The 14,838-nt window shown below is 37.4% G+C and overlaps 1 protein-coding gene across 5 annotated transcripts in view; it reads left to right on the forward strand.

The window, feature by feature from the left end:
* CDH18 (cadherin 18) overlaps positions 1-14,838 on the forward strand; it is a 584,308-nt gene that overhangs the window by 458,076 nt on the left and 111,394 nt on the right. For all 5 annotated transcript variants that reach the window (XM_061346700.1, XM_061346697.1, XM_061346698.1 and 2 more), the window contains one exon: positions 2,540-2,659. In XM_061346700.1, the coding sequence (XP_061202684.1) occupies positions 2,540-2,659 (120 nt within the window). The remainder of the gene's footprint in view (positions 1-2,539; positions 2,660-14,838) is intronic.

A 14,838-nucleotide genomic window follows, 5' to 3' on the forward strand; every position in this document is an offset into this window, starting at 1 on the left:
TCAGTATTTCTGGTATTTTCTTCTTTTTGAATAGCCAAAATCTGTTCATCCGTTCCCAAACCTACCTTGATTATCTAGAACTAGAAAAAGTGCAAATGCAAACTCAAAGGTACAGAAATTGCCCAGCACTCTGTGTAGCAAACCGTGGTAGATGACTGATTATTGGATGAGCATGTTTTTTGTTGTATGCTGTCCTGGGTTTAGCAGTTATTTCCCTTATCATTATTATTATTGGTGGTAGCAGTAGTAGTTTTGTGTTATACCTTAGTTACTGGACTGTTCTTATCTCAACCTGTGGGAGTTACATTCTTTTCATTCTCCTCACCATCCCTCCAGGAGCAGGGGGAGGAAGAATGGGGAGAGTGAGTGAGTGGTTGTGTGGTTCTGAGTTACTGGTTGGGCTTAAACCACAATATATGAAATTAAAAAACACCAAACCAGTAACCTGTTTATGTTTAATGATTCCACAAATTCCAACATAAAATAATGAAGCCATAAATAAATTATTGTGGACAGGCCTTTATCCTTGAATACAGCAAGCTTGTAACTGAAAGACAGAAAGGTCACAACTTTTTCGCCTCAAGTTAGAAACTACTGCCATACTGGGCCATAGAAACATATCATTACAGTATTTAGATAAGCTGGAGAATATGGAAAAAACCCACATTTTCTGTTCTTTGAAGTGACTTGCTGTGGTTTGCAGGAACTGTTATTCTAAGTTTACATAGCAAATAAATACGACTGAATAGATTCCTAGAACATTTTAAGAAAATTGCACTAACTTTAAATTCATATTTGTTTACCTTGTCACATAAACAAAAATATGGTAATTTAGTCAGGTTTCCCATTAACTCCTGAATAACTATGAACAGACTACTAGTTCCAGCTTGATTTTATTACAATACTCCACTTCAAATTCAGCAAGGTTTCTTTGTATGTGCTGTGTGAATATATTTATCTATAAGAGTGTATGCATTTGGGCTATTCAGAGACCAGAAGACACTACATTTAAGTATGCAGGCACATTTGCTGTACCATTTACCAAATCGTCAGTAGAGATACAAAACCCAAATTTTTGTGTCCAAGTTAGTGTCATTATTAACAAATATCTTCTTAAACAGTGATAAATCCAAATCTGTGTAGATTTTCATGCTTGCTTTGCTGTACTTGATGTCAGACTCTGCAATTTTTGATATTTATATTCCCAGAGTATACTGAGAGTGTGCACAGTACCAAACAGTTCTGTGCAATGGAAACCGATCTATGAAATTAAACAGTTGGTACTGAGGATCCAATGTCCACACCATATGTTTTGGGGAAATCTTATTTCAGATTAGCTCTTGTCTGGTCTGTGAGACTAAATGCCCATTAGCAGTGAGAATAAATCATATGTGCTGCCAAAGCACATCTTTTGGTTTAGTTTTATCTGAAGGAATCTGGTTAGCATGCTCTGAAACTGTTCCATGAGGCAAATCAAAGTATGACAAGTAGGGGAGATCAAGGGAGTCAATTCAAAAGCATACTTCTCACATTTAAGAGGTGAAATTGAACACCCCAGAGGGGAGGTGATGCCTCAGTGGTTAATTTAACTGAGAAGCCACTTTCAAATGCAAAATTACATGAGAGTAGCCTCTTCTATTGTCATTATTCCTGTATTTTAGTACCGGGCTAAGAGAGTCTGTAGAAGGCAGTCTGTAGAAGGATAAACAAGAAGGATGAAGACTGAACCTTTATTAACTTGACATCATTCATTTAATGATTTCTTATGTGAAGTGCTGGGCTGTGATAGTAAAAAAGATGCATCATTAAATGTCTTGAAAAATACATCAAAATATAATATCACTTGTCTCTATCTGTGCAGTATTTTTGCATTTTATTTCCTACAGAAATACTACCCATAAGTTATTCTACTTAGTGACATGCTAGAAACTGTGATTTTATGTTTGTAATGGTACATAGTAACAGAATAGAAATAGCTGTCTTTTGAACTCCTTATCTTTCTAACCTGGATCCATCATTTGAATTCCAACGAGGTTCTAGCAGTTATTCAATTTTCAGATCTTTGGTGCCTTCCAGTAGCTAGTCTTTTTTATTTCCCTTAGTCTCTTTTATTGATTTGGGGACATTTATGCAAAATTTTTTAAATATGTATTTCAAGATTAATTTTTATCGTGAGGATAATCCTGAAGTCCATAAATACGAATTGTTCAGAAATCTAAGCAATATCCAAGTTTAGAATCTATGGCTGCGAACATGAATACATATACATGCTATGTAATTACTGGTTTATGGTTATATATATATGTAATTAAGTTACATATACGTTATATATATAGATAAAAAGTTGGTGGTTTTGCAAATTAATATAAATAGTTTTCCTTAAAAATATGATAGTGTAATAACATACAGATAAAGTGTTATTAATCTCTCTAACTGTACAATCTGAAGACTGTAAAAGCTCAAAAATGCATCTAAAATATTTTATTTTTCAGAAAATTACATTTATTATCAATTAAATTTTATTTTCTTGCACATACAGGTACATCTGTTCTACAGGTGACAGCCACAGATGCAGATGACCCTACATATGGAAACAGTGCCAGAGTAGTGTACAGTATTCTTCAGGGACAGCCATACTTTTCTGTTGACCCTAAAACAGGTGGGTATTTTATATTTCTGTCAGTGTGATTTCACTAATATGTTTCATTAATTAACTCTGGTAAGTGAAATCCAACGTACAAAATACAGGTGAATGTGATTATTTTTTTTTAATCCATATTATATTCTTCTTGGTTTAACAATGAAAATTAAGAGTTGTTATGTTTTTCTGAATACAAAAATGAGCCTAGTACGCATAAAATTATTTCTGCATTATGCCATGATGCAAGCCATTCAGACAAACTGGAATAGCATTTTTCCCATCTTTAGAAGCCTCTCTGCAAGAAATGACTCAAGTATGCCTAATGCATAATGGCTTTCAATGCTTTGTTTTGTCTGAAGTGTAGGCTTGGGTGGGTTATTGAATATGTTCTTCAACACATATGCCATAATAAATTAATATCATTTGCGTATTTATAAAAGCATAGAATTGCCATTTCACTGAAAAATTTATTCTAAGATACAAGAAGTAAAATGAGCTGAAATTTTTATGCTTAAGCCCTTTCCTTTTTTTCCACAAAGTGTAAGTTATGTGTAATTAATCCAAATAGATTTTTTTAAAGAGAGAAGAAATCTCTTTTGGGGATGAGGGTTGTTACTAGCTTTGGATTTTCTGAAGAACAGTATCTTAAATATTAATATGAAGTTATATTTTCAGTACATATTTATGTGCTTAATAATGAGGAAAGATGATTTAAGAAAGTACTTTATTCATCTGAATTTTGTAAATGGTTTTGCTTGTCTGTATTAAAGCTTTAATACTGAGGGGAAAGAATGAAAAATAGTGATCCCTGCAATTCACTTTAAGGAAGAATAATGTGGGGTTTTTCTTTGGTGTGCTGAAGTGAAGTAAGTATAGTGTAAATAGTTTCCATTTTAATGTTTCCTCATTTACAAGTCTTTGCTGCATACCTTAAGCTCTGTGGAACTTGTGGAGGTATATGCTTGCTTCATTGCAAGAGAAGTGGATCTGTACTATCAGCTAGGTTTGAGGCTGGGCCTCTGTTGACCAGAAGGCTGGACTTGGTAACCCCCAGACGTCTCTGTCAGGCTATACTCTTTTATAAGTTTGTGAGCTCATGTTAGAAAGGCCTAATCATGCAAAGTGTGATAGGATCATGTTGGAGGACCATGTAAGGTCCTGGGAGGCAACCCAGATGCAAGCCTGTTCATACTTTCTTAAGGAAACAACTGCTAGGACGCGTCTTACCCAGCCATGTGTGAGTACAGTCTGGCAGAGCTGGAATAGGCTAAAATTACGCTGGGGTACATGTTAACAACTAAGGGGTATGGAAAATCAGTAGTACCGTGCCCAAGCTCTCTCTGCCCTTTTTTTACTTAGAAATGCAACCCTGGTCTGCGTTTCTACTTCTGTTTTGGCACTCTGAGGCAGTGGTCTATATTTCTTATTTTTATAATGGTGTGGAACCTGTAGTCTGGAACTGCTGTTTAGTCAGCGAAGGATCACAGTGTATGTTCTCAGTATCATCAAGTCTGTATCACAGAAGAGTGGTGTTATATCACTGGTGTTATGTTATTAAGAAAGAAGATGTGAGTGTATTTTCACTTCCCAAGTCTTAGGCTTTGACAGGTGTTTAGTAACACTTTATGAACGTAAACTGTTCTTAGTATGTCTGTGGAAAATGAAAATTATTCTGGTACCGTAATTATTAAAATGACAAAAGAATAAATACCTTAGGAGGTAAGTAGACAGTGAAACAGTGAAAGAAAACAAGGAAAGCTTTTTGATTTGATAACTTGTCCTTTTATAATTGCAGAATAGCAGTTAATTTAATTTGTCGTGATAGAATGGGAAGAAGTAGAATATTGGAAATGATGGGAAAGTCTTGAAGAATAGAGTGTTTCACTATGAAATTTCACTTTGAATTTCTAGGTTTGAGACTTATTTTCTAAAAACATCACTCTTCTGAATTTGCAAGCATTTCTGTGACCTATTTTTCCTAAGGCTTCAATTGTTCAATTTCATCTTAATTTTATTTTATCTGGAAATTTTCTGAATTTACACTGACATGCACAAGCTTCCTTTACAAGAAAGGAGGGACAAACCAGAGGAAAAAAGAGAGCTAAAGAACCTGGCATTCATGACTGAATGTGATGTTTTGAAGCCTAAGGATATTTTATAGCTATAGGTAAAACTTCTTGGAGCTATCAGATGCAGACATCAAGTTTTCATAGCTCAGTGTGAATACTCATTTTAAGAAGTATTCTGCTTCTGTCTTAGTGCTGTCTGAACTTGGTTTTAAACAACTTATTATCTGAAGACTTTAAAGTTACAGATTTTTAGGAGCTTAGTTTAGAATAAATAGGATTTTAGAACTCATACACCAGAAATATAATAGTGGGCCAGCACCAAATTACAAACTTGTGTCCACAACCAAAGGAACACAGAGGTGAATTGTGGGGACTGTACCCCCCGTGCTGTAATTAGAGACTCAAGCATGGGCTCCTCCAGGAACTGTCCTAGGAGAGCTTCAGCCCCATGGGCCAGGACTGAAACCCGTCATGAGAAGTCCACAGGAGATACTGCCTGATCACCCTTCAGGCTGAGGGAGCTACTGCCTGCAGTGGTATGAGACACATTATAGGATGCAGGGAAAAGCCTTATGGTATTGTGCTAGACTTGGATGTTTAAAGACCTCTAAACAGGAGAGGGAGGGATTGAGATGGATTAGGGAGTGAAAAGCAAGGGATAATAGGGGGATAAGAGGATAAATGGAGCCCATGGTGTATAAACAGACTCTTGTTGGTTATCTGGTCATGCTCTGTGCTTGATCAGCGCCATCTGTCATATCTTATTATGCTCCATTTCTAACTATTTCCTCAGTAAGGAGGCTCTGCCTGGAGATGAGTGACCATGGGTCAGAAAGGCCGTTGTGTCTGTGGTGCCAGCAAACTGGAGAGCACAGAGTGTGTACATATTGCATAGGTGCTTATGTCAGTGTGGGATCATGACTGAGTCTCAGGCTGGTGTAGCTACTCAGTTGGATGAGTAGCTTGGATGCCAGGTACCCAGGTGGACAAAAGTGTGGGCCAGATACTGGAGAAACTAGAGAGCTCAGAGTTCAGTGTTTGGAGCAGCTAAGAGGTCCAGACCAGTCTGGGGAGACTGTATGGTCTATGGATTGACTGAGAGGCCTCTTTGCATATGTGTGTCTCTGTGTGTGAGGCAAGGGGAGACCAGGGAGCCAGCTACTGGGGTTTTATAATGTATACATGGGACATCATTGGGCACTCAGGGCCCAAAGGGTCCAGGGCCCATAACTGGATACACTCCATGTGCAAGACCCATTACTGGGGGATCCACAGTGGGCTGGGGTGAGTGGGGATTTGTGAGTGTGTCCAGGGTTAAAAGGGAGTTTGTACGTGCAGCTGGAGGGGAACTGCAGGTGTTGGATATGTATGTCCAGGTGCCAGTAAGGATGAAGACTGGGATCCAAGTGCCAGCTACTGGATAGACCAAGTGCCTAATGCATATTACAGGAGGGATATAGCATGTTGAGTATGTGTGTAATGTCCAGCTATAAACCGTCCTTCATCCTGATCAGCCAGAGGATGAGGCTGTTTGTGCCATCTGTGCTTGAGTGCTGAGTGTTTCTATCCATGTGTCACTGCTGTGTGCATGCATTGCACGTGTGCATGTACCTCTTGGGAGCACATACTTAGCCTCGTTGCTGCTTCTGAAAAATAAGGAGCTACAGCAACCTCATTTCCATCCGGCTAATAGACTTGGCAACTCCCAAAAATCTGTAGTCTTTCAGTTGATTGGCTCTAGGGCCTGTGTTTTGATTTGGAATTTTTTTTTCCCCTGTGAAGGGAGAACTGTAAACTCTGAGTGTAGAAATTTGCTGCAGCTATGTTGTTATGACTATGAATGTCAGAACTGAATATGCACTGTCCGTGCATAATAAAGTGTAAGATTTTCAAAATCCTGTGAATTTGAATGGCTTTCTAGGAAGTGTTTTGTATTTATGTTTATTAATTACTTCTAGTAATTAGCTATGGGATGTAATAGTAATTACCTATGTAATTAGTAATCAGCTGTGACAGCTTGTGTTGGTTCCTCATTGTTTTTCTCCCCAGTTGCAGCAAAATATGCTGATGAATTTTTATTAATAATTATGTATTCATAATGCTGATGAAAGAGAGAGAAGTCAAAGTCTAGATCCTAGGTTTATTTGCAAAGCTTATGTGTATAGGATTATACTTTTTTAAAAAGTCAAAATACTCAGGGAATCCCAGAAAACATAAGTTGCCTATCCTTTTAGAGTAACATTAACCTCACTGGGAAAATAAAATTAAATTAAAAGTTATTAGTAGAAAGTAGAGCAAATAATCTGTTAAGATACTTAGTGGTTTAATATGGTTCCCCTGCAATATTTTTAAATGTCCAAATATACGTGAAAACTTTTCTTGGGAGTCTGAGTTGCAAATTTAATATTCCACCTTTCCCAAACCATGAGGTCTTTTGATCCATTAACTTGATGTAGGATCTATCTCTGCTTGTACTTGCTTGTCAAGTGTGGCTCATCAAACAGCAACGGTCAACATTTAACAGATGACCTAACCCCAGAGCTCATTTTTTTTCCTGAGGAAACCTCAAATTGAACTGTGGGTTTTTCCTAGCAGCTATAGTAGCCCCCTTTCTGTTGCCATATGTTTTGGGAATTAAAGTGAAACTTATAGTCCAGTTCTACTGCTTACATAGTAAATCCATATCTGGAGGATTTTAGCTAACACACAGCTCTTCCCAGATGCATCAATCTTTCTGAACATAACATACAGAGAAAATTAACCTGTGGGACATTTGTCCTTTGTCATCAGCAGTTCTGTTTGGAACTGTGATGAAATAAGAGATAAAACCATTCATTGCAGTTTTGAAATGCAGACACTAGTGGGATGGGAGAGAAACACATTTTTCATTGAATTGAATTGAATGTGGAAAAGATTAAATATTTATGTTTAATTGTATTTATAATGGTCTACTGTTATATCAGCAATATTACAAAGATCTTAATCATGTATCAGCTTGTTTGAGATTTTTTACCTGAAGATATTAGCTAATAAAGAAATACATATGCCTATTTGTAAAAGAACATTGCTGCAAATTATACAGACTATTAAGCATGAGAAGAGTGTCAACCCCCTTCTGCTTTCTGTCTTCACAATAACATGAACAATGGCTTCCTGTTTGCTAATTATCTACTTTTTGGTTCCTGACTGAGAGCACAATAGAAATAATAAACATAGTCAATGTCTGAATAGATGCTTCAAAACACAGAGAAGTGCCTCATAAACACCAAAGGAGCAACTCCTGAAGTTCAAGGTTTTTGTTCTCATCTGTAACTACTATTCTTACATTTTTCTAGAAGTCTTTGGCAATAGTTCACATGGGAATGCTGATTTTGTGGCATTATAATATGTAGAGTGTAATTTTAAAGTTGCAAAACAAGAAAAAAAATCTGTTTATCAAGTTATTCACAGATTTCATGATGAAAAATACATGCTAATACTTAAATAAGACTCACCCTTTAATTAATGGATGATATTAAAATTAAGTTCTTTTAATACTGAGGTAGTAGTTATGGGTTTAATGGATTAAGTTTTACCTTATTTCCTTATATTAGAGAAAATAACTTAAATGTGCGTATAGAGGAGTTATATAGACCTTCCAGTACAAAAAGAAAGGGCAAGCTTTGCATGCTTTAGTAGAAAAATCTCTTGTGGTATTCCAGATAAGAATCTACTGGGCTAATTCAAGTAATGGAGGTATTTCATGTTACTTGGCTCTGTTGTACATAGGAATTCAGGCCAGTTAGTAAAATCATTTCAGAAATCAAATTCTGCCACTTTGCTAAGCATTCTTTTTTTTATATATTAAGATTTTTTTTTTGCAAAAATATATTTCTTAGTGACAGCTGTTTAAAATAAGCATTTTTACTAGGGTTAATGATCCCCTGCTGTTATGCAAGTTGGTTCATTTTAGAGTGCTAACTGAAACTGGAGAGTCCTGGGTTTATCTCTTTCTCTTCATGCTGAGAGGCTCCAGTATCTTTTTAATGAACTTAGGGGGTTATAGAATTATCTTACATAAATTGTACGCTTCTGCTCTAAAAGGAATAACTTATGATTGTCACCTTAACTCCATAACTAAGACACCACAGATGATGCCCAGGTTCCTGTAGTGATCTTAACACAACATCCTTTCTCACAGTTTTAACACTGGAGCTCTTAAGCTGTTATTGGACAGTCCATGTCTGAAGCAGGACAGCGAAGCTAGCGAAAGGTCTAGAACATAAGTCTTACGAGGAATGGCTGAGGAAACTGGGCTTTCAGTCTGGGGAGGAGGCTGAGGGGAGACCTTATCATTATCTTGCAACTACCTGAAAGGAGGTTGTCTTAAGGTGGGTGCTGGTCTCTTCTTCCAGGTAACAAGTATTAGGATGAGAGTAAATGGTCTCAAGTGGTCCCAGGGGAGGTTTAGATTGGATGTTAGGAAATATTTCTTCACCAAAAGGGTTGTCAAGCACTGGAACAGGCTGCCAAGGGAAGTGGTGGAGTGACCATCCCTAGAGGTATTTAAAAGACCTGTAGATGTGATGCTTAGGGACATGGTTTAATGGTAGACTTGGCATTGCTAGGTTAGTAGTTGGACTTGATGATCTTAAAGGTCTTTTCCAAACCTTAAAACCTCCTCTGTGCTTGTGTTGCAGACTACTTATTTATTGCTGTTAGAAAATCTCCAATTTAATTATATGTGATTGGTTTCTACTTGGTATCAGTGAAGCCACAGTGAAGAATCAGTCTGAAAGCTGAGTTATTTTTATTAGTGCTACTTCTTGCTAACAGTGTATAGGGTTAAAATAAATTTATTATGTGTAAAATATATTCATTATATGGATTCTGCAATTTTACCTCAAAGTTGTAAGGACTGTATTCAATATTTGGGTTTCCATATGCTTATTTTTCCTGAAGAAATTTCTGAAATGTTGTATCTGAAATTACATCTCTAGCATATTTCATTGCTGAAGTCTACAGTCTGTTTCAAGAGAATCACTAGAAATTTAAGCTCAAAATTTGAGAGACAATTACCTTTTTCTTCTAATTCTACCAGGTACTGCACAATGCACTCCCCCATTTCTGAAGGAACAAAAATAGGTATTCCCACCTAGACATATAGTTATAAACACTTGAGAGTGTCATCTGCCAGGTCGCAACTAAGTGTAATGTAAATATTGTAATGTCCTTTGATTTCAATGTTAAGTAAGTAGTGGATTTTCTGAATCTACAGTTTTACACTTCTGAGATAAACTCTGAACAATGGAGTTGATTCTCACTGGGTTTTTGTGTGTTCAAAATATTGATACAATACGTTCCCCAAGATTTATTGGAAGGATATCTCAAGCCATCAAAGAGAAGGGCAGAGAAACATGAGCAGAGGAACAGTCTACGTTCCTTTTAGTTTTCTTTTTTTTTTTTTTTATATATTTCTGCTCCATTTTGGTACAGTTGAGGATTTTATGAGAGCATTGGTACAACTAAAACCTTGGTGTTTAGGCCTTGTTTTCCACTAGCATGCAAACTGCAGTGAAGGGTACTTGCTAATTGAAAATCTACAAGGAGGAGGGGCAAGATGACGTGCTCAGATGCGTAGTAAGAGTAATAACAAAGCAGCAGTAATACCAATACCAGTACTGCTCTGGAGCAAAGGTCTGTACAACCTAGTTTGGTGTTTCTTATGGTGACTGATATCTGGGGGGCCATTATCTTTGTGTATCCTGCTGCAGGTTTTGCCATCTACTCCCAGGAGATTTTGTGGTCTGTTTGCTGGAGGAGGACTTTGAGTAGTCCAAGATGGATTGATCACTTGTCAGGAACAGTGTTCCGGCACTGTACTTTCTTTGCTGATCACCTACTACCACTGTCTCTTCCAACATCAATCATATAGTTAAAAAGGACAAGCATAGGAATCAGAAAAGCAAGGGCAAAAAAGATTCCTGATATTCTAACACTGTTTTTCTTCTTCTATGAGATGGCCCATGTGTACTGGAAATTGAATTCAGAAACAAGGAAGAAACTATTCCTTGGTTGTTCCGCTCTTGTTTGTTTCTGGGTTTGTTTTTCTTTCGTCATCTGGTGTGAACAACTGCTGTGGACAATCTGTGTTGTCCAGAAAAAAAAAAAAAAAAAAAAGAAAAAATTGGCACAATCTTCTGTAAGCACTAAATGGCAATTGGCAAGTTCCCAGATGGTACTATCATCTTGGCTTCCTAACAGGGACTGCTGCAATATGGTAAGTGCATTCATTTTGTTGGTAGACACTTTTTTTTTTTAATTTTATTTCTTTTTAACCTTCCATCTGTAAATACACAGATATATTTTTCCACTTATAACATAGCGCCTGCTTATTGTGGCCTATCCCCAGTAGGCAACTAAGCCCCATACAGCCACTCATTCACAATAGGAGGATGGGGGAGAGAATGGGAGGGATTAAAGGGAGAAAACTTGTGGGTTGAGATGAAAGCAGTTTAATAGAGCAAGCAAAACAAAATAAGGAATTCATATACAACATCACATTGGCAGGCAGGTGTTCAGCCATACCCAGGAAGGCAGGGCTCCATCGTGTGTAATGGCTGCTTAAGAAGACAAGTACCATAACTCTAAACACTCCCTCCCCCTCTTTCTTCCCCCAGGTTTTGTTGCAGAGTGTAATGTCATATGAAGTGTAATATCCTTTTGGTCAGTTGGGGTCAGCAGTCCCAGCTGTGTCGCTGTGCCCCCACCCAACTCCTTGTGCACCCCCAGCCTATTCGCTGGCAGAGGAGTGTGAGAAACAGAAAACTTGACTCTGCTTTACTCTGTCCAAACAGTGTTCAGCAATAAGTAAAACATCCCTGTGCTACCAACACTGTTTTGGTCACAAATCCAGAATGGCACCATATGAGGTACTATGAAGAAAACTAACTCTATCCCAGCCAACCAGTACAGTGGTGAAGCGCTTTGTATATTTGTTCAACCAGATTTAAAGTGCGTGATGTGAAAGCAGTGAGACATACATGATCATGTAGTTTGAATTATTTTGCCACATCCTTTACAGTTTTTCTCTTAGGTGTAAAATTACTATTTGTTCACCATTGCCAGGTTTTGCTTTCACTTTTTAGAGGACATTGGAACAGGTTCCTATAGGAGACGTTGGAAAAGGTTCTTAATGTTAATTGTTATTAATCTTTGTTTTCCATATTTGGAGACGTTCACATTTTTCAGATTTACTGAGGATAGTAGTTAGTACTGATAGTGCTATTTTTTTAAGGTTTAGAATACTGTGCTGCATGTATTGCAAAAGTTTAAGATCTTGGTATGAGAAAAACATTACTTCTGTGATATGAACTTCTGTGAACAGGTGTTCCTCTCTGAGTCTTTGAACTTTTCAGAAGGGTTATATGAACTATTAATTGTAAGTTTTCTGTTTTTAAGCAAGGAAAGTTAATGTTGCACTGAAACAAAGTCTGGAAATTTCATGTGTGATAAAGCATGTTTAAGTTGAGAAAAAGAGAATGAATAAGACTTCACCCTAAGCCCACAAATACAATACTATAATTTTTACCTTAACTGGGATAAGAGCCAGGACACTGATTCAGAAGATGAATACAGTAGGTTCTTTAAAGACTGTGCCCCTAAGGACCAGTTCACATGTTAGCAATACTTTTACAGATCAGTCTGTATTGTTGTGGAATTAATTAGTGACTTTATTGCCTTTAATTGTGCTAACAGGTGTCCTTTTTCTAGACGATAGGTTATTATTGGCATTTCTAGATATACAAGAAAGAATTACTGGGAAATTAGATCTTTCTCTTTGCCCCCTTAAATTTTTGGTCAAAGGGCTGAAATGAAGATGCAGAGCAAACCATTAAATTGAACTTTTTTAGAGGTGCTCTAATTCATACACAACTCTGCTTTTTCGTCCACATTTCCCTTTTCCAGTTATCCCTTTCAAAAGCTGTTGTGGGTATTGGTGTTGTTGAGAATAATAATTTCAGCAATGCAGTTAAAAGGTGGCAATGAAACTTCACAGTGGCAAGCAAAATGAGAGAGCAATATTGAGGTATTATTCCAAGAGCTATGTTATCTGATGGTTTGGTAATGATAAAATGCCTGCTTATGGTTGGAGACACACTGGATATATATTTATTAAATGGCTTAATTTCTTGTGTCTCTATTTTATGAGATTTTTTTAGATCTATTATGTTAATAATGCCATTGCTTTATTGTTTAAGTTCACATTTTTTGCCTTTATTATTTTGTGAAATTATGTTTAATTCACACTGGAGACAGGGAAAAGACCAGTAGTGGTAGACTTGTGAAAACGAAATGAGGCATATAGAACTGCTGGAAGATACCATTTCCTTTAGTAGTGCATATAAACAGAGATTTTTATAATTCACACAAGGCCTGTGATAGCTACTGTCAGAATTAATGCATAATCTACAGTACATCAATAAATACACGTGTGTGGTTTCCCATCAGTCTTCATCTTTTAGAACAATGCATCCATTTTCATTTAGAATCTGAATAAATGTGGCTGATAATATCTTTCTTGTAATAAACCATACAGAACCACAAACCTACTATAGTAATGCTGCTTTTCCAAAGATTGTGTATAAAGAAAATGCTTCTCAAGAAATACCGTCTTGTAAAAATGATTCAGTTGCAGTTACCTTCTAACAAAAACTAAACAAAAGCTTTATAAAATTAATGCAAGCTCCCTGTTTACCATCTACTTAAAAAAAAAAAAAAAAAAAAACCAAAAAAAAAACCCCAAACCACAACATATTTATGAATCCATTTCACACCAGTTCTAAAACATGGTAAGAATGAAGATGACATTTGAGGAACCTCTATAATTCAGTTCTTACCTGAAAAGGAAGGGAGAAAGAAACTACGTCCAGAAATCACAAGCAAACCTGTGATCTTCCAGGAAATCTGACCTTTACCAGCTGTATGTCAATTTTTGTCCTCCCTTTGATATTCAACTTTGTAGCCTTCACACTGTCACTGCCTGTGTGAAAAGTGAACACAAAGCCTGACAATAAGGTTTCCCTTAGGTGGAGTCCATCTTTCGTGAACTTGCCTCAGAGTTACGTTTTCATTTCTTTGCTGACTTTGTCAATCCCAAGAGTAGCAGCAGAAGCAGTACAGTGGGTTTTGCCTGGTCTTTAAGACTACAGATAGGCTCTGATCAAACACAATAACTAGCAAATTTACCTCATACCTTTGTAACTATCTTTATGATTTAGCAGCATATTTGGAAATTTAAAATCTAGGAGAGACTACAGACAGACTTCCTGAGACTCTATTACTTCACTTCCAGAAGAGGATGCTGTTCAGTACTAGTTTCGGTTTACTTGCCTTTGCTTACACATGTATTTTGTGACTTAATTGATCAACAGTAGTAGGAATTTTTTTTCTGAGGTCTTTTTTTTTCTGAGGGTCTTGTTAATCAGCATTTGTCCACCACCACCATGTCTAGAAGTGGAACGTTTGCATGACAAAAGCACACAGATAGGTTACTAAATCCAAAGCTCTGTCTGTATTTGCTCTTTACAAATTTCTATATAGACTTGCCATTCTACTTCTTAGGGTCCAGAGTCCCCTAACAGGATCCCCCAGTGGCTGCGTGGGCCCCATGTCATCTTCCTGGGGCCATCAGCCCTTGTGCCAACGATACCACGGTATGTCAGGTCTCCAGCTTCCTACAGCCCTGTCCTGCCAATCCATGTCCTTGTCCCCAGGGAGGTGCCCAAAGCCTGAGACTGGGGCTGCGGTGGCGACCTCTGGGCTGCCCTGCTCACAGCTGGTGGGAGGGACGGGACATCAGCTACCTGGGGAGACCACAGCATCTGCTCCCAGGGAGCTGCCTGCCCCTGTGGTGCCCTCTCACTATTGCAAGTGTTGTCAACAAAGGTCTGTAAGATGGATGTTTTTCTTCACATTTTTGAATACATGATTAAAGCCCATCCCTCAGGTAAAGAAAGAGTTTTCAAATTCCCAGCCAGTACATACCTTATGCAATATTTTAAACATTAGATAAAGCCTCTGTCATTGAAAACTTTCACATTAGAAGAGGGAGAAGGAGAGCTCTCTCTGCTACCAATTGCAGAGAGT

This window comes from Neopsephotus bourkii, unplaced genomic scaffold (genome assembly GCF_033783945.1).
Source record: "Neopsephotus bourkii isolate Nb327-2 ecotype Australia unplaced genomic scaffold, CSIRO-AGI_Nbou_v1 NB_272, whole genome shotgun sequence".
NCBI lineage: Eukaryota > Metazoa > Chordata > Aves > Psittaciformes > Psittacidae > Neopsephotus > Neopsephotus bourkii.